Source organism: Chiloscyllium plagiosum, chromosome 21 (genome assembly GCF_004010195.1).
Source record: "Chiloscyllium plagiosum isolate BGI_BamShark_2017 chromosome 21, ASM401019v2, whole genome shotgun sequence".
Taxonomy (NCBI): Eukaryota; Metazoa; Chordata; class Chondrichthyes; order Orectolobiformes; family Hemiscylliidae; genus Chiloscyllium; species Chiloscyllium plagiosum.
The window spans coordinates 49,988,834-50,014,362 of NC_057730.1; the positions used below are offsets into that span (position 1 = coordinate 49,988,834).

The 25,529-nt window shown below is 44.0% G+C and overlaps 1 protein-coding gene and 1 long non-coding RNA gene across 7 annotated transcripts in view; one reads left to right on the top strand and one right to left on the bottom strand.

Moving 5' to 3' along the window:
- LOC122560853 (tektin-3-like) overlaps positions 1-25,529 on the top strand; it is a 79,288-nt gene that overhangs the window by 33,914 nt on the left and 19,845 nt on the right. For all 6 annotated transcript variants that reach the window (XM_043712020.1, XM_043712022.1, XM_043712025.1 and 3 more), the window contains exon 7: positions 13,798-13,952. In XM_043712020.1, the coding sequence (XP_043567955.1) occupies positions 13,798-13,952 (155 nt within the window). The remainder of the gene's footprint in view (positions 1-13,797; positions 13,953-25,529) is intronic.
- Positions 1-25,529, bottom strand: part of LOC122560855 — a 33,980-nt gene that overhangs the window by 4,774 nt on the left and 3,677 nt on the right. Inside the window, exon 2 of the long non-coding RNA XR_006314833.1 lies at positions 1,033-1,169. This is a non-coding gene — a long non-coding RNA (uncharacterized LOC122560855). The remainder of the gene's footprint in view (positions 1-1,032; positions 1,170-25,529) is intronic.

Consider the following 25,529-nt stretch of genomic DNA (forward strand, 5'->3'; position numbering starts at 1 on the left):
TTTCCTATTCCTTCTGGGACCTTGGGAATCACTTCTAGATCGAGGATGGATTGGGCATATTTGTTGTTGAAATGTAATGACATCCACAACACCAATAATTACAGACATATGCATTTACAAAGCATTTACCATGGTGATGGTGTGTACATACATAATTTCTGAAGTGAAACTGCTACCCACTGTCCTGGTATGGTCATCTTAAAATAGACATCCTTATGTTTGGTAAATATGTTGTTGCATAACTTCTGCTTGATGCCATTGTTACCAAGTGAAATTGTCCTGAGTATATTAAGTTAAAAATCACACAACACCAGGTTATAGTCCAACAGGTTTAATTGGAAGCACTAGCTTTTGGAGCGCTGTTCTTTCATCAGGTGGTTGTGGAATACCTGATGAAGGAGCAGCGCTCAGAAAGCTAGTGCTTCCAAATAAACCTGTTGGACTATAACCTGGTGCTGTGTGATTTTTAACTTTGTCCACACCAGTCCAACACCGGTATCTCCGAATCCTGAGGATATAAGCTGACATTGGTTGGCTATATTCAGGTAAATGACATCTGATTGGAAGTCCTTACAAGGAACTGCTAAAGGCTGCTATCTAAAGGATTTTTAAAAAAATACTGAATGCAGATCTGAGGGAGGCATGTGTGTCCTTACTGGCTCTAATTTCAAAAACATAGGCTGCTGAACATCACTGCCGTTTCCCTGCTAATCACTCCATCCACCATCCTTCCAGTCACCCACTCCACCTCCCTTCCCTGCCTGATTACTTCCTCCACTCAAAGGCCTTGTCTTTGGAAAGGAAACATCACCTATGCTATAATACAAGCTGTGGGTTCACAGTGACCCCATTTGTTATAAATAGTGAAGTCAAATTTTATCCTGTTTGTATTTATAAAACCCATGGTATCCAAACGGCTACACTGTATTTTACTTCAAGTCACGATATTTCCTATATTCAAACAGGACTCACCTTACTGGAATTTATTTGTGATTTTCATCCGTTAATTAATGTTCAACTGATTTGACTAACCTGCTAGATTTAACAACGCCCTTTATTTGAATGCTGTCTGGTGGTTGTGAGAGAGGATGTTGCTGCTGTTCCTTTGACAGTGCTGATGCATTGTTATCTCATTTGGCAAAACAGCTCAAACTAACAGCAATTCGGATCTGTAATAAAAGACAAATTCATTGCAGAGACAGATTCATCTGCATCACCCCATTCATCTCAGCAAACCTGATTCCCAAATAGGAACAATTTCAGTTTTCTTTTTGGATAAGGATTGACTAGGTTGATTCATGCTGGGAATTTGAACAGTTGTAAGCATTTGTTTTTGGTGTATGTAAGCTTGCTGTATTCAGCTGTAGTCAAATTACGTGAAGACAGACAGGAAAATGTGAAGGGCCGGCATTTACATCGAGCTTGTCACAACCACCCGACGTTGCAAAATCTTTCACTGCGAATGAAGTATTTATGTAATGTCAGGGAAAACACAAGTAATTCTCACAGAATGAAACATCGTAGTGACCTGGCTTTAACATTCATTGACGGATAAACACTGCAAGTTTATGATGAAAGCTGCTTTACTTTAAATTAATTACGTCGTGACTCGTTCTGTCCACTCAAGTAAGCAGGTGGTGCCTCCGTTTTAACATCTCTTCTGAAAGATGTTGCTGCACCCTCTCAGTATACACTGGGAGTGTCAGCCGTGATTCTTTTACTGGACGTGTTAATAATGTGCGATAACTGATGATGATCTGCACCTTTCATGTTGTGACACTGGTGTTAGCTCCTAAACATAAATGAGGAATATGGGAGACACAGTAATGATGAATTGAATTAACTTTTATCAGAGGCCTGGTTTTTACTACAGTCACAGACTGTAGTGTGACAGAAAACAACAAGTTTTTACTGGAGAAACTCAGCAGGTCTGGCAGTATCTGTGGGGACACAAAGAGTTAATGTCTGGAGTCTTGCGTAATTCTTCTCACTCTGAAGAAGAGTCACCTTGGAAATGAAATATTTCTCTCCCCACAGCCCTGCTGAGTTTCTGTTTTTGTTTCAGATTTCCAGCATCTACAGAATTTTGCTTTCGGGTACATCCATCTTTGGGCTTTCCCAAGGAATACTGGCATCTCAGGTGCTGGCCCCATGGTACCCCAGCCAAGAATGCTGGTCAGGCATTGGCAGTCTGCAGTTGTCCTTCACCATCAATGTCACAGCACAGCAGTCACAAAGCAGTGGCCCTCAAGGCATATAAGTGGCATAGGGGTCACCTTCTTGCACATGTTCCTACACTGTGGCTGTGTCAGTATCAGGACCACCCAAATCACCGGTCCTCAGCTGCATCATAACCTACAGGCTTCTCTGAATCACTGCTGCACTTTTCAGAGCACCCAATGTAAATTAGCATCTTATCAGTGACAAATACAGATCCCTTACATACAGGAAAGGCTTCAGTACAGCATGCTGTGCACTTCCAACGATTAACTTTTACTTACAATCACCAAAAATGAAAAAAATTAAGAAAAAAGTGCACTTTCCTCTCAGAACACCAACAGACTGTTCGCATGTTGAGCATTTTACAGTCAATGAATGATCACTGCTCCCAGCTACTGGAACTTGGTATCAATTAACTCCTGTCTGGTTTGTAGTGCCCAACACAGCTGCACTATTATGCAGAAGGTAATGTTCCTTCTGGTCAATGTCCTAATCTTCCTCATCAGAAGATTGCTCTTGCTCATCTAGCTTCCATCACATCTCCTCCTTGCCTGTTCCATGGAGTCATAGAGATGTACAACATGGAAACAGACCCTTCAGTCCAACTCATCCATGCCAACCAGATATCCTAAATTAATCTTCTCCCATTTGCCAGCATGTGGTCAATATCCCTCTAAACCCTTCCTATTCATGTACTCTCCAGATGCCTTTTAAATGTTGTAATTGTACCAGCCTCCACCATTTTCTCTGGCAGCTCATTGCATACACACACCACCTTCTGTGTGAAAAGGTTGCCCCTTAGGTCCTTTTTAAATCTTTCCCCTCTCATCTTAAACCTATGCCCTCTAGTTCTGGAGCACAGCATGCTAGATTATGCAGCTCGCTGTCCAGATTATACTGCAACATTTCACCTACCTGACCCAAGCAGCAGAACCTTCCACTATTGTATGCTCTATCAAAGCCCTGGTCAAAGAATGGACTGCACTATATCCTCATGCTTGTGTAACTAATTCATCAACCATGGTCACAGACAGCAGCCCTTGTCTCCCAGTAACCATCCTCAAAGCATCCTGCCTCTCAAACACAGAAGGAACCTGAGAGCTCTCAAGAATGTAGGCATCATAGCAGCTCCCCAGGTCCTGGGTGCATATGTCAGAGATGTGGTACCAATGATCACTTTTTGATGGATTTGAACTCTGTTCTATTGAAGAACTCAGCTGTCTTATGATATGGTCTGCTTAGCACCACGTGTGTCAGTTTAACGTCCACCGCACCAGCAGAGTGCCAGCTATGTTGCTGGATCCTACTGCCTGGACTGCAACATTGATCTTGTCATGTGGAAACAAGGTGATGTGGTGTGATCTGGCACAAGTTACATTGATCACAGCCTTGGTGGATCCGTGGGTTGGTGATCGAGAGATCCCATACTGTAGCTGCTTGGCATGAGCCAGTCGTATAACAGTTCAAACGCTTACGTCACCTTGCAATGGGATGGCCACTCACTCCTTTCTAGAATCATAGAATCCTTACACTTTGGGAGCAGACCATTCAGCCCATCAAGTCCATACTGACCCTCCGAAGAGCAGCCCACCTAGACCCACACCCACACCCCTAACCTATCCCTGTAAGCTTGCATTTCCTATGGCCAATCCACCTAGCCTGCACATATTTGGACTGGGGCACCCAGAGGAAACCCATACAGACACTGGGAGAATGTGCAAACTCTAGGCAAACAGTCGCCTGAGGCTGGAATCAAACCCAGGTCCCTAGCATTGTCAGGCAGCAATGCTAAGTACTGTGCCACCCTTAGTCACAGGTTCTGCTCCAGTGGTTAGCACAGTTCAGTCGTCATGTCCTGGGACATCCTCAGCCTGCACTGGCAGTATGTCTTGCTCATGAAGAGGAAACAGCTTGAAGAATGAAAGTGTCTGGCCCTCCTGTGCCTCCCTAAAGAGCCCTTCCCCTACTTCTGCCCTTGTATTAGGACGCTGTCTAGATTCTCCTGGAGCTTGCTGACACATCTGTGACAATGACCATGAAGTCTCTCTGTATTTTGCAAGGACCAGTGACATGGTCAGCATTGCAAGTCACCAGTGTTTACAGCTCGCACAGTTGTGCATTGCATGCATTTCACAATGATACAATTGCAAATGATGCAAATGCCCCTCATATGGTTTCCTACAATGCAGATGTGAAGCCCACATTTTTTAGTCACCAATCGGACATTGACTGTGCCTACTCTGGCTGTGGTCACCTCCATTCTCCTTGTGCAGGTAACATTTAGCAATTGGCAGATCATTGATTTATTTATCCTTCTTAAAGCACTGTTTTGATTGCAACACACATGTGTTTGTGTATGCCATTACTTTATCCTAGTCAAATGCAAGTCCTGACAATACCATCAATTATCCACCATGTTTCACTCAAAACTCTATTTTCCTATCACCCAAAGCTTACTAAGATACATTGGGTCCCAGTGAAACCCCAATTATAAAGTTCAAATCTTGATTTCAAATCCGTCTATGGCTTCACTCCTCCCTATCTCTGTAATCTCCTCCAACACCAGGATCCTCTGTGGTACCTGCTGCTCACCTGATCACATGTACTCCACCAGATTTTGGAATTCCCTGCCTAATGCTCACCGTCTCTCACAGAATCCCTACAGTGTGGAAGCAGGCTATTCAGCCCATAACTGAGCCTCCAAAGAGCATCCCATCTAGACCCACTCCCCTGCCCTATAACCCCATATTTCAGATAGCTAATCCACCTAGAAGGCATATCCCAAGACACTATGTGCAATTTAGCATTGCCATTCCATCTAACCTGCACATCTTTGGACCATGGGAGTAAACCAGAGCACCAGTACAGACACAGGGAGAATGTGCAAACTCCGCACAGACAGTCACCTAAGGCTGGAATTGAACCCAGGTCCCCAGCACTATAAGGCTGCAGTGCTAACCACTGTGCTACCTTGCATTCCACATCAAGCTCTTTTAAACCTCCCTCACTGATCAAGCCATTGGCCATCAGGCCTAGATTTGTTTTTACATGGATTGGTATCAAATGTTGTTTTAAAACATGCCTGTGAAATGCTGAAGGGGTTTTTATTACTGTTAAGATGCTTTCATAATTAAGTCTTGTGTGAACCAAAGCTTGTGCCACAAATTGTGGTGTAAATGGAATAGCATTAAATAGGATTGCCCATTACATTTAGTTGTGGTTTCAAGCAACGGAAGATGGATTGGAATGTAAGTTCAATTAGTAATTGGCAAAATTCCTGAGAAGATAGCATGACAGCCAGTTTTAGTTACTCAAACCATTCCTTTGGCGTCTCCATTCTAAAAAACGTCTTCCATCGGATGTGGGTATCATTGGCAAGGCCTGAGTTGCCCTTGATCTGAGTGGCTTATGAGGGGCATTTTCAGAGGGTAATAAAGAGTCAACTACATTGTTCTGAATCTGGAGTCACATGTAGGGAACACCATACCCTGTGGGTTCCTCTCAAAGCCACTCATCATCCTGACTTTGAACTACATTGCCGTTCCTTCACTGTGGCTGGGTTAAAATCCTGGAATTTCCTCTCTAATGGCATTGTGGGTCAACCCACAGCACATGGACTGCAGTGGTTCAAGAAGGCAGCTCACCACCACCTTCTCAAGGGTAAATAGAGATGGGCAATAAATGCTGACCCAGCCAGCGGTGCCCTCATCACATGCGTATATAAAAAACAAAAGGCCAGACCAAGTAAGGATGGCAGATTTCCTTCCCTAATGGACATTAGTGAACAGATGGGGTTTTCTTTGCAAAGATCAATGTCTGTCTTCACTGAGCTTAGCTTTATATTATAATTGTACGAATTCATTTCAAATTCTACCAGTAACTGTGGTGGGATTTGAATCCCAAAACTCCAAATCATTAGCCTGAACCTATGGACTACTAGTCCATCAGCATTACCCTATCCACCACCTCCTTGTTTAATCACTAAAGATTTATCCATTGAAATACCAGAGGTAACTCTCTAGTCAGAATCAGAAGCAAGTGATTTGATTGCTGGTTTATGAAATGGAAACTTTGAAGTTAGAATGAGACCAACACAAAGGAACCTAGTTTCATGTTTGGCCCAGACCATGACCCAGCCTTTGTCAGTCTGTTGCCTGTTCAGGTGCTGCCTGATTTTCAGTCCCTGGGGAAAGGGAAAGTACGTGGTACACATTGCAATTAGCCAATTGAAACTGCTAAAATTATCAACCATGCCAAAAGTGGAGTAAACTGCTCCCCACAAGAGATCAGCTCACACGCTTTGTGTCAGGGAGTGCAACAGTCTGTATCTGTGTAGCAAGGTGAGAACACCATCCAGACGTGGGGCTGATAGGAACATTTGCACCATACAAATTCAAGACAATGACCATCTCCAATAGGACAGAAGCTGGAACCATCTCCCCTTGACATTCAAAGGCATTAACATTGCTGAATTACCCACTGTATACATCCCAGGGGTTTCCACTGACCTGAAACTGAACTATTTCAGCCATGTAAATATTATAGCTACTCTGCCAGAGATTAAGACTTCCGCAGCAAGTAAGTCACCTCCTGACTCCTCAAAACTGTTCACAATCCAAAAGGCACAAGTCAGGAGTGTGATGGGATACTCTGGGCTTACCTGGATGCATGCAGGTTAATCAACACCAAAGAAACTCATCTTTAGCTAGAGCAAAGCAGCCTGCTTGATTGGCACCATAGCCACCACGTTCAAAATTCACTTGTTTGAGCACTGATGCAGTGTACCAGAAGTGTACCATCTACAAGGTGTACTGCAGTAACACACCCAGATTACTTCAACAGCACCTTTTAAACCCGTTACCTAGAAGGGCTAGAATAGCAGGCGTGTGGGAACACCATCACTCCCCATCCTTCCGAAAACACTGTGTATCGCATCCCAAAGACTTCAGAAGACAGCTCATTACCACTTTTTCCAGGCTAGTCAGGGAGTGGCAACAGGTTGTTTGCCTAGCCAGTAACAGCCACATCGTGAATTTAAAAAAACAATTACATCATTTTTAAATGAGAGAGAATCCAAATGATGATAAACTGTGAGATTCCTGGCAGTTGTACCTGGCAATCAGCCACTGGAAGAGACGGGAATGAAATTGCCCTGTTATTTCACACTGCACCTTAAAGATGGTCTGACTGAGACTGAAAACTGACAGCATGAGTGTGTCCTTGCGGGAGTGGGCGGGTGACCTTGGGGAAGGTGGTGATCTATCCTTGAGGCATGGGCATGTGTGCCCTGGGGGACTGCATTTGGTGAGTGGGACTCACAAGTTTACATCCCTGCAATCTCGGTGGCCCCACTACAAAACAACATGATGATTATGATGATGACTGTCATGATCATAGATCATTCATCTCCTAAAATGCTGATGTTACGAGATATCAGAACCACAATGTAAAGGGAGCCTGAAGGAAAACTGAAAAACATATGTCTGTTGGCTCGTAGCAAGTAGACAAACAGGAGGCTGGAAGAACACAGCAAGCCTCCTGATACTTGCTGTGTTCTTCCAGCCTACTTAGGATTCTAGCATCTGCAGTTGTTTTTTAAATCTCTAGTAGCAAGTTGACTAACCAGGATATAATATCAAGCCTATTGCTTCTTATTATTGAAATATGTAAATCAGAAAGGTGTGCCGAGCAAAACATTCATAACGTTTCAAAGGGTGTGGCAACTTACTTGAACATTTTGACCTCTTAAATGCTCAAAAACCTGATTAGCAACTTCTGGCATCCCTGCAAGTTTATTCTCGTCAAGTCTAAGGGTGCTAAAGGTATGCTAACAGCTTCTAGAATAATAATCTTCCTCCCCTTCAACAACAGCTTTGACATATTTACTTTTAGATTACATACAATGTGTGTTTGATGGTGAGAATCATGCCTACGTCAGCATTCCACCCCACAATTTCAGAACAAACTTCAAAGAAATTATAAGCCAAAAGAAGATAACATTACCTATTACGCATTCAGACTCAATGTATATGATAATCTTACCAGTTTCTAATCTTACTGTTATTTTAAGACCTACTGCGTCTTCTTTAGCTGTTCATGTCCAAATGCCCTCTAAATTCACCAAATTCAACAAAGGTCTTTAGACAGCATCTTCAAACCCATGGCCACTTCCTTTTAGAAGGGCAAGGGCAGCAGGTACATGGGAACACCATCACCTGCAATTTCCCCTCCAAGCCACTTACCATCCTGACTTGGAGATATATCGCCATTCTGTCACTGTCGCTGGGTCAGAATCCTGGAATTCCCTCATCAAGAACATTATGGATCTATCTAGAGCACATGGACTGCAGTGGTTCAAAAAGGCAGCTCACCACCGCCTTCTCAAGACTAATTAGGGATAGGCAATAAATGTTGGGCCCAGCCAGTGATGCACATGTCCCATGAGTGAATAAAACAAACCGTTTAACTCCACCCACACTGTGCTATTTATACCAGTGAGATAAAGCTTCATAACATCCTAGCAAAGTTAATAGAAATCATAGAAACAGAAAACAAATAGGACCAGGGGTAGGCCAGTTGGCCCTTTGAAGCCTGTTCCAGCATTCAGTTTATCCAACTCAAATATCCTGTTCCCATTCCCCACCCACCATACTCTGATCCCTTTAGCCCTAAGAGCTATATCTAACTCCTTGAACACATGCACTGTTTTGGCCCTAATCGCTTTTTGTGATAGAGAATTCGACAGGCTCACCATTCTCAGGGTGGATACATTCCTTCCCATCTCAGTCAGGTTGCTTCAGCATCTTGTAGCCCTCATAACAACAGTAACAAGGGACCAATTTGCTACCGCACATTTTGCATTCTCCCAGGGTTCAAGCTTTGAGAAGATTTGTAGCTCAGGTTGATGATAAGTCTGTACGTTTGCTTGCTGAGCTGGAAGATTTGTTTTCAGATTTTTCGTCACCATGGCTAGGTCACATCATCAGTGAGACTCGCTGGTGAATCAACGGTGTTTTGTCCTGCTTCTCTATTTATAGATCTTGGTTTCTTAAGGTGGGTGATATAATTTCCATTTTTTTTCGAGGAAAGGTAGATAGGATGTAAATCGATGTGTTTATTGATGGAGTTCTGGTTAGAATGCCATGCCTCTAAGAATTCTCATGCGTGTCTTTGTCTGGCCTGTCCTAGGATGTGTGTGTTGTCCCAAAGCGGTGTCCTTCTTTGTCTGTATGTATGGAATCTAGTGATAGTGGGTCGTGTCTTTTGGTGGCCAGTTGATGTTCATGAATCTCTCAATGACGGAAGAGGTTTGATGTTACTTTGGCCCTATTTTTGAAAAAAATACCTACAGAAGCGGAATAAATCTCAGGTTGTAAATGACCCCCAAAACTGTGCTATATTTCTAATTGCGGGCCTCAATTTCCAGGGTGTGTTGGTCACCTGTCTGAAACTGATAGTCGAAAAATGTAGCACTGGAAAAGCACAGTGGGTCAGGCAGCATCTGAGGAGCAGGAGAGTCAACGTTGTAGGCATAAGCCCTCCCTCAGGAATGTTGCCCATCAGATATGGGCTTATGCCCGAAACGTCGATTCTCCTGCTCCTCGATGCTGCCTGACCTGCTGTGCTTTTCCAGCACTACACTCTCAACTCTGATCTCCAGCATCTGCAGTCCTCACTTCCTCCTGTCTGAAACCGATAGTATGATAGCAATAAAAACCTTGCCAAATTTAATAGTGGTCTGAGCACATGTCCAGATTGTGAATTTCATTGTTACATTTGTCTTTCCTGTGCCTACTGATGGCTATAAAGCAGGAGGGACAGTGGGAAATTCAGGGGGGGCTCATCCCTGACAGTACCTGGTGATGGTTTACTTGAGCACACATAACATTGCTGTTCCCTCATTTCGCCAATGATTAAGCTTGGTGGTGGTGAAGGGATGTGGGAATGGGGAGAAACTCATGATCTACCCCTTACTCTCCTCTCAATGCAAGGACCGATTCTGTCAAGTAGGTTCTGGTAGTAGCTTTGGAGCGAGAAATAGAGTTTGTGTTTCAGTTCTATGACTTTTCATCAGAATTGGGGAAAAGATTGAGATGCAATAAGTGTTCAGCAAGGGGTGGGTGAACCATAGAGTCATAGAGCTCTGTACAGCATGGAAATAGACCCTTCGGTCTGACTTGTCCATGCCGACCAGATATCCTAAATTAATCTAGGTAATTGCCAACAATTTGCTCATATCCCTCCAAGTCCTTCCTATTTGTGTACCCATCCAGATGCCTTTTAAATGTTATGGTAATCCAAGATGCCTTTTAAATGTTGTGATAATCCAAGATGGAGGACAGGAAAAAATTGTGCCTCCTTTTTGTTGAGGTATTTTCAGTGTTGGAGCTGATTTCCTTGAATGTTTGGAGCAGTAATTACTGAACTTGGACAGCATTTGAAGTGAACATGCAGTTGATAAACAGAGGAACAGCCTGTCCCTGTCCAGCAGCCAGCAATGGTAGAACTAACTTAGTTGTTGCCCATAATGATGTCAATTTAATGATCGTAAACCAAAGTCTAAAAAAGACACTTTTACTGGGCACACCACTATAGCCATGAGCTGACTTGTCAATGGAAATGCCTTTGAAGCACAATTGGGGAGATACCAATCTGGCGGATCTTCACCTCTTTCTCATTGATGATGCACACCACAAAACAGATTTTTGTGAAGGACACTATGGAGGAAAATTGACCTTGAGTTTTCTTTTAATTCAGCAATGGCCAACTTGCCTAAGGATAGTCTGCTTAGACCTGTATGAAAGCAAGAAAAACTACTCACATTTAAGCAGTGCTTTTAATGCAATGAAATGTTCTAAGACACTTCACTGCAGCATTGCATAATAGAGTCATACAGCATGCAAACAGACCCTTCAGTCCGTGCTGACTAAGTTTCTCAAAATAAACTCGTTCCACTTGTCTGTGTTTGGACCATGTCCCTTGAAACCTTTCCTATTCATGTACCTGTCCAAATGACTTTCAAATATTGCAACTGTACCTGCATCTGTCACTTCCAATGGAAGTTCATTCCATGAATGAACCACCCTCTGTTTGAAAACGTTTCCCCTCAGATCCCTTTTAAATCTTTTGCCAATTTTGATGTTGTCCACAAACTTAATAACCATGCCTTCTACATTTTCATTCAAATTGTTTATATAAATGACAAACAACAGTGGACCCAGCACCGATCACTATGGAACACTGCTAGTCATAAGCCTTCAGTCTGAAAAGCAATCCTCCACCGTTACCCTCTATCTCCTACCGTCAAGCCAATTTTGTATTCAAATGGCAAGCTGTCCCTGAATCCCATGTGATCTAACTTTACTAATCAGTCTACCATGCAGAACCTTGTTAAAGGCTTTATTAAAGTCCATGTAGATAATGTCTACCACTCTGCCTGATGGGCTGAATGGCCTGCTTCTACACTGTAGCGATTCTATGATTTTATGATTAACCACTCTGTAATCTTCTGGGGCTATAAATGATACAGCTATCTCTGCTAGAGGCCCTGTAATATCTTCCTTAGTTTCCCACAACTTCCTGGGATGCAAAGCCACGTGAGAATCATTACCTAACAAAGGACTATTGGGTGCTGAAAATTAGACACAAAACTGGAAATTGGTGGAGGAACTCAGCATGTCTGGCAATTCTGTGGAGAGAAATCAAAGCTAATGGTGTATGTGTGGCCCCTTGATACCCTTGCTTGATAAAATTTGTCGATCTCAGATCTAAATTTAACATATGAATTAACATCAGCTACCATTTGAAGAAGAAAGTTCTGAATCTCCATTCTTTCAAACATACCTTCTGAAAGGAAAGGCCTGGCCCTAATTCTTCCACCATGGCCCTGGTTCTAGAATAGTCAACCTGTGGAAATTGTTTATCTTTATCTTCCTATCTCTCCCAGTTAATATCCTGAAGGCCTTGATTAGATCACCCTTAAACATCTAAATTCGAGAGAATAAAGATTAGATTAGATTAGATTAGTTTCCCTCCAGTATGGAAACAGGCCCTTCGGCACAAGTCCATACCAATCCTCTGAAGAGTAATCCACCCAGACCCATTCCCCATATTTATCCCTGACAAATGCACCTAATGCTACAGGCAATTTAGCATGGCCAGTTCACCTAACCTGCACATCTTGGGACTGTGGGAGGAAACCAGAGCACCTAGAAGAAACCCACACAGACACAGGGAGAATGTGCAAACTCCACACAGATAGTCACTCAGGGTGGGAATTGAACCCAGGTCTGTGACACCACTGAGCCACCGTGCTGCCCAAGGCCTAACTTGTCCAATCACTCCCCATAACTTAACCCCTAAAGTCCAGTTGTCTTCCTTGTAAACCTGTGCTGACTCCCCCTAAGGCCAAACATTCCTCCTAAGGTGTGGTGCCCAGATATGCTTACAGTACTCTAAGTGGGATCTAACGAGGGTTTTGTTTAACTGCAGCATTTTGGCTGTATCCCTATATTCCAGGCTTTTAGATATGAAGACCAACATTCCATTAGCCTTCTCGACTACTTTCAGCACCTATACCTGGTATTCTTTAAGAGCTATGCACCAGGACCCCTAAATCTGGTTGGCAGTCAGCTGTATTTAACTTTTAAAAAATACCCTGATCTACATTTCACCTGATGAAGGAGCAGTGCTCTGAACACTTATGATTTCAAATAAACCTGTTGGTCTATAATCTGGTGTCATGTGACTTCCGACTTTCTCCACCTCAGTCGAACACCGGCACCTCCACTTCCCGATCTATCCTGTTCATTCCAAAATGCATAACCTCACAGTTGCTTATATTAAAATCCATCTAATCTATCAATATCAATAATGCTGTATTGAATGATGTCTACAATGCTGACCAATTTTGTGGCTTCAGTAAATTTGGATGCTTGACTTTTCATGCCATTATCCCATTGTCTTTGCTTCTCAAATCTTGGCCTCTGGTTCATTTGCAGTCTGAATCATTGTATCATGAACAACATCAGTCTTCAAACATTGCCTCTGTTTCTCTCTCCACAGATGCTGGAGATCTGCTGAGTTTCTCTGGCATTTTCTGTTTTTCTTCAGATTTCCAGTATCCCATAGTATTTTGCCTTTACTGACCAGATCATCTGCTTTTTCTTGATGTTAGGTCGGGGATAAATGTTGGTGGGGAAGAAATCTATTGAAATAATGCAGTGGGATATTTTACATTCTGCATCTCATTTGAAAGATAGTTTTCCCTGACAGTGTGCAATCTACTCTCTATTGCACTGGAGTGCCAGTTTAGAATTTGTCACTGGATTGGGATTTGAACCCAGGGTTGAATGACTCAGGGCTAAGCAGGCTGCCCATGGAGCCAAGGTTAAAATCTTCATTTCCCCACTCAATTAAAACAAAAGAAAACAGATGTCGAAATGGAATCAGAGGCGGCTTCACTAATTCTCTTATGATTCATCTTAGACACTGGATATGCCAATAATTTGTTCTTGGCTGAGGTGTTTTAGGGAGCAGCTTGATGGAATTATGCATAACATCCGTTTTGTTCTAAAGGTCCTGCAGGAAATCTTCCAAACGGAATGCACCATTGAGGAGTTGAAGATGGCCATTAGGCAGAAGGAAGCTCCCATGAAGGTTGCGCAGACCCGTCTGGAGGAGAGGATCAAGAGGCCTAACATGGAGCTGGTGTGTGACCAGCCACAACACAGGTGAGTACCATGGCAACGCTGGCTCAGCTGTCATGGGGAGAGAATATGCTGTTGAAGTCTCCTTAGATTTGTCATTGGCCCAGCATGGATGGGTGCAGTCAGCAAACATGATCACGCTGAGTCAAGATTAGAGTGGTGCTGGAAAAGCACAGCAGGAATGGCAGCATCTGAGTATGCAGCCTGACTTGGATGCTGCCTGAGCTGATGGGTTTTTCCAGTACCACTCTAATCTTGACTCTGATCTTCAGCATTTACAGTCCTCACTTTCGTCAACATGATCACGCTGAGTCTGTGCCTATAAGAAAACACCATTGTGTGACTGTCCTTTCAGCTCTTTGATTTGCCTTGTCCTCCTCAATCTTTCCATTGAGGACCTCAGACAATCCCTACTTTGATGTTCCACTTGCAAATTTTTTTTTGCCAGCATGTACTTTATCGTAAAAACTGAAAGAACTGCAGATGTTGCAAATCTGAGACACCAAAGCTCATTGGGGAAGCCTCAAAGGTTCTGAGGAAGAGTTACCGGGCCGAAGCGTTAACTCTGGTTTCTCTTCACAGATGTTGCCAGGCCTGCTGAAGGAAGCTTACTTAAAGTTGAGGAAGCAAGGATCAGAGAGCGCTCTAGAGGGTTACAAGGTTGCCAGGAAGAAACTGAAGAATGGACTTGGGAGAGCTAGAATAGGCCATGAAAAAGCCTTGGTGGTTAGGATTAAGGAAACCCCAAGGTGTTCTACACTTAAGTGATGAATAGGAGGATGGCCAGAGGGTAGGGCCAATCAGGAATAGTGGAGAGAACTTGTGCCTGGAATTGGAGGAGGTAAGGGAGGTCCTATATGAATACTTTGCTTAAGTATTCACTAATGAGAGGGGACCTTGTCGTTTGTGATGACAGCATGAAACGCATAAACAGGTTGATGTTAAGAAGGAGGATGTGCTAGAAATGTTGAAAAACATGAGAATAGATAAGTCCCCTGGGCCAGACGGGATATACCCAAGGATACTACATGAAGCGAGGGAAGAGATTGCTGTGCCTTTGGTGATGATTTTTGCATCTTTATTGTACTTTGGAGTAGTACCAGATGATTGGAGGGTGGCAAATGTTATTCCCTTGTTTAAGAGAGGGAATAGGAATAACCACAGGAATTACAGACCAGTCAGTCTTACGTCTATGAAGGGCAAATTATTGGAGAGGATTCTGAGAGACAAGATTTATCATTATTTGGAAAAGCATAGTTTGATTAGAGCTAGTCAGCTTGGCTTTGTGAGGGGCAGGACATGCCTCACAAGCCTTATTGAATTATTTGAAGAAGGTAGAGCAGTGGATGTGGTTTTTGTAATTTAGCAAGGCATTTGATAAGCTTCCCCATGATAGGCTTATTCAGAAAATAAGGAGGCATGGATGCATGGAAATTTGGCTGTCTGGATACAGAATTGACTGGCACATTCAAGACAGAGCATGGTAGTAGATGGAAAGTATTCAGGCTGGAGCTTGGTGACCAGTGGTGTTCCACAGGGATCTGATCTGGGACCTCTGCTCTTTGTGATTTTTATAAATTACTTGGATGAGGAAGTGGAAGGGTGGGTTAGTAAATTTGCTGATGACACAAAGGTTGGTGGAGTTGTGGACAGTGTGGAGGGCTGTTGTAGGTTGCAACAGGACATTGACAGGTTGCAGAGCTGGGCTGAGGAGTGGCAGATGGAGTTCAACCTGGAACGGTGTGAAGTGATTCATTTTGGAAGGTGGAATTTTAATGCAGAATACAGGGTTAAAGGCAGGATTCCTGGCAGAGTGGAGGAACAGAGGGATCTTGGAGTCCCCGTACATAGATCCCTCAAAGTTGCCACCCAAGTTGATAGGGTTGTTAAGAAGGCGTATGGTGTGTTGGCTTTCATTAGCAAGGGGATTGAGTTTAAGAGCTGTGAGGTAATGCTGCAGCTCTATAGAACCGTGGTTAGACCACAGTGCGAATATTGTGTTCAGTTCTGGTCACCTCATTATAGGAAGGTTGTGGAACCTTTAGACAGGGTGCAGAGGACATTTGCAAGGATGCTGCCTGGACTGGAGGTCATGCCTTGTGAAGAAAGGTTGATGGAGCTAAGGCTTTTCTTATTGGAGCCAGGAAGGATGAGAGGTGACTTAGAGGTATACAAGATGATGAGAGGCATAGATGGAGTGGATAGCCAGAGACTTTTTCCCAGGGTGGAAGCGTCTATCATGAGGGGCCATAATTTTAAGGTGACTGGAGGAAGGTTTGGGGAGATGTCAGAGATAGGTTCTTTACACAGAGAATGGTGGGTATGTGGAATGCACTGCCAGCGGTGGTGGTTGAGTCAGATAAGTTCGGGACATTTAAGTGACGCTTGAATGGGCACATGGATGATAGTAAAATGGAGGATATGTAGGTTAGTCTGATCTTAGAGTAAGCAAGAGGTCGAGGGCTGAAGGGACTGAACTGTGCTGTACTGTTCTATGTTCTATGTTCTTTGTTTTCCAGCAATTTCTATTTTTGTACTTTACCATCCTCGAAAGGCTTCCATTTTAATTAACAATGTATATTTTTGGGTGGCATGGTGGCACAGTGGTTAATGCTGTTGCCTCACAGCACACAGCTACAATTCCACCCTCAGGTGACTGTCTGCATGGAGTTTGTACATTTTGCCCGTGTCTATGTGGATTTCTGCTGGGCGCTCTGGTTTCTCCCCACAATCCAAAGGTGTGCAGGTCAGGTGGATTGGTCATGCTAACAATTGCCCTGTAGTGTCCAGGGATGTGCAGGTTAGGTGTGTTAGCCATCATAAACAAAACCGTGGGTGGAGTCGGTCTGGGTGGGATGCTCTTCAAAGGATTGGTGCAGACTTGAAGGGCTAAATGGCCTCTTTCCACATTGTAGGGATTCCATATTACATTGTACTCAGCTTTTCATGGCCTGTTACTACATGTGGAGCCTCCGTCTTGTCTCATTATAACCACAGCACCTTTTCAGGCAGCACTCAAACCCTCCTGCACGTTTAAAGAAAACTTGCATTTGTATGGCAACTTCTGCAAAGATGCCTCAAAGTGCTTTACAGCCCGTGAAGGTGCTTTTGAACTGTCGCTGAGCAGGAAATGCAGTTGTCAGTTTGTACTTATTAAACTCCCCCAGTGTAATCATGGTGAGATGACCTGTTTTGCTGATGTTGGCTGAGGGATAAATATTGATCAGGGAATCAGAGATGCTTCAAAATAGCACCAGGGGACCTGTTATATCTATCCAAACAGGACCTTGGTTTCACATTTCATTCGATAGGCAGCACTTTTGACAGGACCATGCTTCCTTGGCCCTGCAGCAGAGGCTGAGACTGGAGGTTTATACTCAAACCTTGGGGTCTGTCTTAAACCCTTCAGAATGAAAAGTGAGAACACAACCCACAGGGCTGTGGCTGACTCGCCAGGGTTAGGCTGTCACTATGGTAATAAAATGTTGGCAGAGTATATTCCCTTTCCCAGCTTCGCTATTTTACTCCTCTAGACTATGGGCTAGGTTTGGACAAAGCAGCGGCTAACAGCTCAGAGGGGAGACCCCACAGTGGAACAACAGTAAATGCAGGCCTGATGTGCCCAGTGGGAGCAGAGGCCAGTGGCAGCATTACACTAGGGACTGTCACTGGCTTCCTTGTGGGAAGTAAGTGTGGGTAGGAGGGGTTAGTGGAGAGAGGTCTGACTGGCTGATGGGGGTATGGAGATGGAGTAACATTTTGGGGAGGTTTTCCAATGGAAAGAAGCCTCCTCCCACTCCCAGTACCAGCCCAGTTAAAACATCTCACACTGGAATGGACTGACTGGCACCACCCTCCCACATCCCATCCACTAATTATAGTGGGGGAGGAATATGTATACAAGTGACAGCTGGCTGCCTGTGGAGGTGTTAAATCCAGTCATAAAATTTATTGAAAATACATTCAGTTATTGGGCAGAGCTTAGAGGTGTCCAGGCCACAATCTAAACTTCTGGGACAGTGAGAAATCTGAAAGAAAATCAAATAAAGTGTCACATCCACGTGGAAACAGTTAACAGGCTCCGAGGTTTACCATGCTTATTGATAGGGCAACATTGATGATGATCAAAGATTATTGCTGCTTTTTAGCTGCAGTGGGTGGTCAGGGGTGTGGACTGATGGTTGGTTGTCTGGAGAGAAGGTCTATTGGAGTATATCTGGGAGTCAGCCCAGGGATGGTCAGGAGAGTAAGGCTGATAAGTGTGGGTCTGGGGAGTAGGCCGATGGGTGTGGGTCTGGGTAAAGGATAATGGGTGTGGGTCTGGGGAGTAGGCCAATGGGTGTGGGTCTGTGTAAAGGCTGATGAGTGTGGCTCTGTGTAAAGGGTGATGGGTGTGGATCCAGGGAGTAGGCCAATAAGTGTAGGTCTATGTAAAGGGCGATGGGTATGGGTCTATGTAAAGGCCGACGCTTGTGGGTCTGGGTAAAGGCCAATGGGTGTGGGTCTGGGGAATAGGCTGATGGGTGTAGGTCTAGTGAGTAGGCCAATAGGTGTGGGTCTGTGTAAAGGGTGATGGGTGTAGATCCAGGGAGTAGGCTGATAGGTATAGGTCTATGTAAAGGGCGATGGGTGTGGGTCTGGGTAAAGGCCAATGGGTGTGGGTCTGTGTAAAGGGTGATGGTTGTGGGTCTGGGGAGTAGGCCCATAGGTGTAGGTCTATGTAAATGGTGATGGGTGTGGGGCTGGGGAGTAGGTTGATGGATTTGGGTCTGGGTAAAGGGCGCTGGGCGTGGGTCTGTGTAAAGGGCAATGGATGTGGGTCTGTGTAAATGACAATGGGTGTCAGTCTGGGAGTAGGCTGATGGGTGTTGGTCTAGGTAAAGGCCAATGGGTGTGGGTCTGTGTAAAGGGTGATGGTTGTGGGTCTGAGTAAATTCTCCATTTACCTAATGAGCTTTGGGTTTCCAATGGATTGGTCCACACATATGGGCAAAGTCCTGCAGTGATTAGCCATTGGCATTGCCCACTGACTTGCTTTCACTCCTACATCTAAGGGCTAGTCAGGAAACTCTCCAATTTTTACCGCCTGTCCATCAGGCATATTGGAAGGACTTTCAAGCTTTAATCATGGCCACGTTAACAAATGGTTGACCGTTGCTGGTATGGCACTCAAAACCCAGAGCTTCTGGTCCAGAGGTAAGAATGCTATAACCATGCCTCGGGTTTACCTTAAGTGAATAATAGGAATACAGAAAACCTTAAAGCCATTCAAAATAGATCGGCTTGGAACAGGTGCAGGTAGTCTTCAAATTCATCGAGAAGTTGTCCAATATGTGTTCTGATTGGCTAAACAATTCAGAAGATGTCCAAATTCAAAACCTTTTAAAGCTGTTGAGAGCTCTCTCAAAAATGGAGGCCCCTCTCACCCTGACCTGGAAGAGTAGGCTGCAACACCTTGCATACTGATGATCCTGCTTCTGGCTCTCCAGCATCAGGAACCTACCTCTCACCCTTACTTGGACACCGAGCTCACCCTCCTGTCACTAATTGGCCAATTCAGAGAAAACCACTGTTGAGTGACTGTTTCTTGTCCAGTGTGGAGTCCACACACACCCATTTGACACATACGTCAGGACGTTGACCCCAAATGCCAAATTGTGCTTCAGCTCACAGAATCCCATACAGTGTGGAAACAGGCTATTGAGCCTGCACTAACCCTCCAAAGAGCTTCCAACCCAGACCCATAATCCTACATTTACCATGGCTAACACACCTAAACTGCACATCTTTGGACTGTGGGAGGAAACTGGAGAACCACGGTGGCACAGTGGTTAGCACTGCTGCCTCACAGCGCCAGAGACCCGGGTTCAATTCCCAACTCAGGCGACTGACTGTGTGGAGTTTGCACATTCTCCCCGTGTCTGCGTGGGTTTCCTCCGGGTGCTCCGGTTTCCTCCCACAGTCACAAAGATGTGCGGGTTAGGTGAATTGGCCATGCTAAATTGCCCGTAGTCTTAGGTTAAAGAGGTAAATGTAGGGGTATGGGTGGGTTGCGCTTCGGCGGGTCGGTGTGGACTTGTTGGGCCAAAGGGCCTGTTTCCACACTGTAAGTAATCTAATCTAATCTAATCTAATCTAAACCCAGAGGTCGAGGAGAACACTGAGGTACAGGCTACTAGACTAGATGGGATTGAGGTGCATAAAGAAGAGGTGTTAGCAATTCTGGAAAGTGTGAAAATAGATAAGTCCCCTGGGCCAGATAGGGTTTATCCAAGGATTCTCTGGAAAGCCGGGGAAGAGATTGTTGAGCCTTTGGCTTTGATCTTTATGTCGTCATAGTCTACAGGAACAGTGCCAGAAGACTGGAGGATAGCAAATGTTGTCCTCTTGTTCAAGAAGGAAAGTAGAGACAATCCTGGAAATTACAGACATGTGAACCTTACTTCACTTGTGGGAAAAGTGTTAGAAAGGGTTATAAGAGTTAGGATTTATAATCATCTAGACAGGAATAAGTTGATTACGGATAGTCAACACGGTTTTGTGAAGAGTAGGTCGTGCCTGACAAATCTTGTTGAGTTCTTTGAGAAGGTGACCTTACAGATAGATGAGAGTAAATCAGCTGATGTGGTGTATATGGATTTCAGTAAGGTATTTGATAAGGTTCCCCATGGTAGGCTATTGCACAAAATACAGAAGCATGTAATTGAGGGCGATTTAGCAGTTTGGATCAGAAATTAGCCAGGTGAAAGAAGACAGAGGGTAGTGGTTGATGGGAAATATACATCCTGGAATTCAGTTATTATTGGAGTACCACAAGGATCTATTTTGGGTCCACTGTTGTTTGTCATTTTTATAAATGACCTGGATGAGGACATAGAAGGATAGGTTAGTAAATTTGCAGATGATACTAAGGTTGATAGAGTTGTGGATATTGATGAAGGATGTTGTAGGTTACAGAGAGACATAGATAAGCTGCAGAGCTGGGCTGAGAGGTGGCAAATGGAGTTTAATGCAGAAAAGTGTGAGGTGATTCACTTTGGAAGGAGTAACAGGAATGCAAAGTACTGGGCTAATGGTAAGATTCTTGGTCATGTAGATGAGCAGAGAGATCTTAGTGTCTAGGTACATAGATCCCTGAAAGTTGTCACCCAGGTTAATAGAATTGTTAAGAAGGCATATGATGTGTTAGCTTTTATTGGTAGAGAGATTAACTTTTGGAACGATGAGATCATGCTGCAGCTGTACAAAACTCTGGTGCAGCCACATTTGGAGTATTGCGTACAGTTCTGCTGACTGCATTATAGGAAGAATGTGGAAGCTTTGGAAAGGGTTTAGAGGAGATTTACTAGGATGCTACCTGGTATGGAGGGAAGGTCTTATGAGGAAAGGCTGAAGGACTTGAGGCTGTTTTCGTTAGAGAGGAGGTTGAGACGTGACTTAATTGAGACATATGAGATAATCAGAGGGTTAGATAGGTTGGACAATGAGATAAATATAGGACAGATGTCAGAGGTAGTTTCTTTACTCAGAGAGTAGTAGAATGGAACGCACTGCCCATAACAGTAGTAGACGTAACTTTAAGGGCATTTAAATGGTCATTGGATAAGCATACGGATGAGAATGGAATAGTGTAGGTTAGATGGGCTTCAATTGGTTACACAGGTCGGCAAAACATCAAGGGCCGAAGAGCCTGTTCTGCTCTATGTTCTATGAAACCCACACAGACACGGGGAGAATGTGCAAACTCCACACTGACAGTTGCATGAGGGTGGAATCGAACCCGTGTCCCTGGTACTGTGAGGCAGCAGTGCTAACCACTGAGCCACCATTTTAAATGATGGGCAAGGTAGAGCTTCATACTGTCCCAAGCAGTGTCCATGAAAACAGTGAGTTTGTTACTGTTCAATCACATTTACAAGATAAAAAGAGGAAGTACAGGAGAAACTCAACAAGTCTGGCAGCATCTCTGGAGAGGGAATGAGAGTTAATGTTTGGAGAATGACATGACCCGTCTTTGGAACAGAAGTTCCAGAACTCCAGTTCTGATGAAGAGTCATGCTGGACTCGAAAGGTTAACACTGTTTCTCTCTCCACAGATGCTGCCAGATTTGCTGAGTTTCTCCTGCACTTTCTGTTCTTATTTCAGATTTCCAGTGTTCATGGTATTTTTCTCTGATTAGAACATTACAATATAACTTGTCCAGACATCCTTGTCCCATTTGTAGGGGTCAATTTTTGACTTCTCATCATGAACTCAGTGCAGGATCTAACACCCTGTGTAAGAACTGCTCAATTCTCAATCCTCCTCGAGAATGATAGAGATTAGTTTCTAACCAATTTGTCTTGCGATTTTCTTTCTTCTGCTAAAGCTGCATTCAACGATTTACTTTCATCAAGTGCTGTTTAAATGCAGCAACATTTTTATGTTCTAGAAAGGACATTGTGCTGTTTGGCTTCTGATAAATCATGTTTTGAGGTGGCATGAATATCAATTTACCTGCCTTATTGTGAAGAAACTTCACCTTCTGCTGAACTCTTGGGAGGGGCTTTTATTTTATGTTTGCCTTATTTTTGACAATGATTTGGATGTTCATCTGTGAACAAGAGCATTTTCTTAAAGTCAAATTTAAACGGAACCCAAATGACTCCACAATTCATTGAAGAAGCGTTAATTTAAATTAACAATTTTGTGCAGTCTCACTTGGCAGATCCAGCACCAATTTGTCCTTGCACTCAAACATCGGAGATTTTGAACTTGGGAAATAGAAGCAGGATTAGGCCATTCAGCCCTTCAATCCTGCTCCACCATTCAATATGACCATGGCTGATGATCCAACTCATTACTCAGTTCCTTCTTTATCCCCATATCCTTTGATTCCTTTAGCCCTAAGACTGATGGTGGGTCTTGTTAGCAAACACTTGACATTAATGCCAGTACATGTGGAATTAAAAACAGGCTCACAATCCAAAAGAAAATACTGGCATCATTCAAAGGACAAAGGAGGAGAGCAGGTCCTGAATACCCAAATTCCATTGATGGAACCAATACTGAAGGCTGGACGATATGTACTTAATAGAAAATCTGTTGTCTGCAAAATTTCTCAAATATTTCATATTAGCTACAATGGAATGTCACTGGCAATGACAAGGGTCCAGGGCCTCTGTTTCTTGGCTGAGGATGATAGCTGGTCTTTTATTAAAGGGAAAGGAGGAAAACACATGAATACTGGACTATTTCAACCCAGTCCTTAGTGAACGAGCTTTCACAATTATGACCATTAAATGATCAGTGTCAGGACACAAGGTGAGCCAAGCCTGGGAAATGAAAAATGACATACTTCTGATGCCAGAACTCTTTTAAAAAAAAAGTTTTATTGGATAAAATTCTACTCTTTCAACTTGTGCCAGTAAATGTATCTCAGGATTCAGATAAAGAAAAGCCTTTCAGCATTAAAAAGTCCAAACTTTGTTCAGATCTTGGCACAGAATCCAAATGTCAATAGTGGAAATGCTAATGAGAGGACAAGATGATGCAAGATGCTTTTAAAATCATTTTTACAGTTTTCCCTGTTGCAACGCTTTCACTTTCTTGAGAACAACTGTGGAGTTTCTATTGACAATGTGAGAGATACTGGATGAGGCTACAATGGCGGACACCAAGTTGCCCAGTTGGGTAATGTTAGTTCCTTGTCCTTGCCTCACCAGGAGCACCGATACATTTGACAACATGGCTCACAGAGCAGTGAGGAAGAGAAGGAACCTAGGTTAATTTTTCCCTTCTTAGGTAAGGAGGCAAAGAGAAGGCAATATTAGTGCCCTCTACAGCCAATACAGTAAAGATCAGGAATCAATGCTAGCTCTGTATGACTCAGCTCCTCCAGGGAAAATGTTTACCGAATCAACAATGGCAGAAGAGTGACTTTAATGTCTGTCAAGTATAGCTTTTATTAAAACAAATGTCCTTCAAAAGGGAAAATATTATTTCACAATATAAATACCTTATATAATTCTGTAAAAGTTGAATGTTTGAGACTTTTTTTTCGGTTATAAGTCATGGGATTTATCGATGATGGAATATGGCTGTTGCTGGATTGGCCACCATGAATTCACATTCTTTTTACCCTTCTTAGAAGTATTGAGCTTTTTTCTTCAACCACTGCAGTCATGTGTCCAAAGTGATGTTAGGAAGTGAGTTACAGGATTTGACCCAGCGACAGTGGCGATATTGGCCCAAGTCAGGATGGTGTGTGGCTTGGAGGGGAACTTGCAGGTGGTGGCGCTCTCATGTATTTGCTGCTCTTGTCCTTCTAGGTGCTAGAGGTCACGTTTTGGAAGGTGCTGTTGAAGGAGAATTGGTGAGTTGCTGCAGTGCATCTTGTAGATGGTACAAACAGCCTCCACTGTGCCTGATGGTAAGGGGAGTTAATGTGGAAGCTGGATGGTGGGCACCAATCAGGCATGCCACTTTCTCCTGGATAGTGCTGAGTTTCCTGAGTACTTTTGGAGCTGCACCCATCCATCCAGGGAGGTGGGGAGTATTCCATTACAATCCTGACTGGTGCCTTGTAGATGGTGGACAGCAACTGGGGAGAGCAGACGTGAGTGACTCACCACAGAATTTCCAGCCTCTGACAGGCCCTTGTAGCCACTGTATCTATATCATTTAATTCAATTTAAATTAGATTAGATTACATTACAGTGTTATTTTCTGGTCAGTGCAGCCCCAAGATATTGATAGCAATAGCAATGTGATTGATTGCCAGGGAATGATGGTTAGATTCTGTGAGATGGTCACGGCCTGACAAATATATCTTGCAAATGTTACTTGCCACTTATAATGACAGAGCTGAAAATGTGTTGCTGGAAAAGCGCAGCAGGCCAGACAGCATCCAAGGTGCAGGAGACTCGACATTTCGGGCATGAGCCCTTCTTCAGGAATGAGGAAAGTGTGCCAAGCAGGCTAAGATAAAAGGTAGGGAGGAGGGACTTGGGGGAGGGGCGTTGGAAATGCGATAGGTGGAAGGAGGTTAAAGTGAGGGTGATAGGCCGGATTGGGGGTGGGTGCGGAGAGGTCAGGAAGAAGATTGCAGGTTAGGAAGGTAGTGCTGAATTCGAGGGTTTGGACTGAGACAAGGTGGCGGGAGGGGAAATGAGGAAACTGGAGAAATCTGAATTCATCCCTTGTGGTTGGAAGGTTCCTAGGCGGAAGATGAGGCACTCTTCCTCCAGCCGTCGTGTTACTATGGACTGGCGATAGAGGAATCCAAGGACCAGCATGTCCTTGGTGGAGTGGGAGGTGGAGTTGAAGTGTTGAGCTACGGGATGGTTGGGTTGGTTGGTCCGGGTGTCCCAGAGGTGTTCTCTGAAACGTTCCGCAAGTAGGCGGTCTGTCTCCCCAATATAGAGGAGGCCACATCGGGTGCAGCGGATGCAATAGATGATGTGTGTGGAGGTGCAGGTGAATTTGTGGCGGATTTGGAAGGATCCCTTGGGGTCTTGGAGGGAAGTAAGGGGGGAGGTGAGGGCGCAAGTTTTGCAATTCTTGTGGTTGCAGGGGAAGGTGCCGGGAGTGGAGGTTGGGTTGGTGGGGGGTGTGGACCT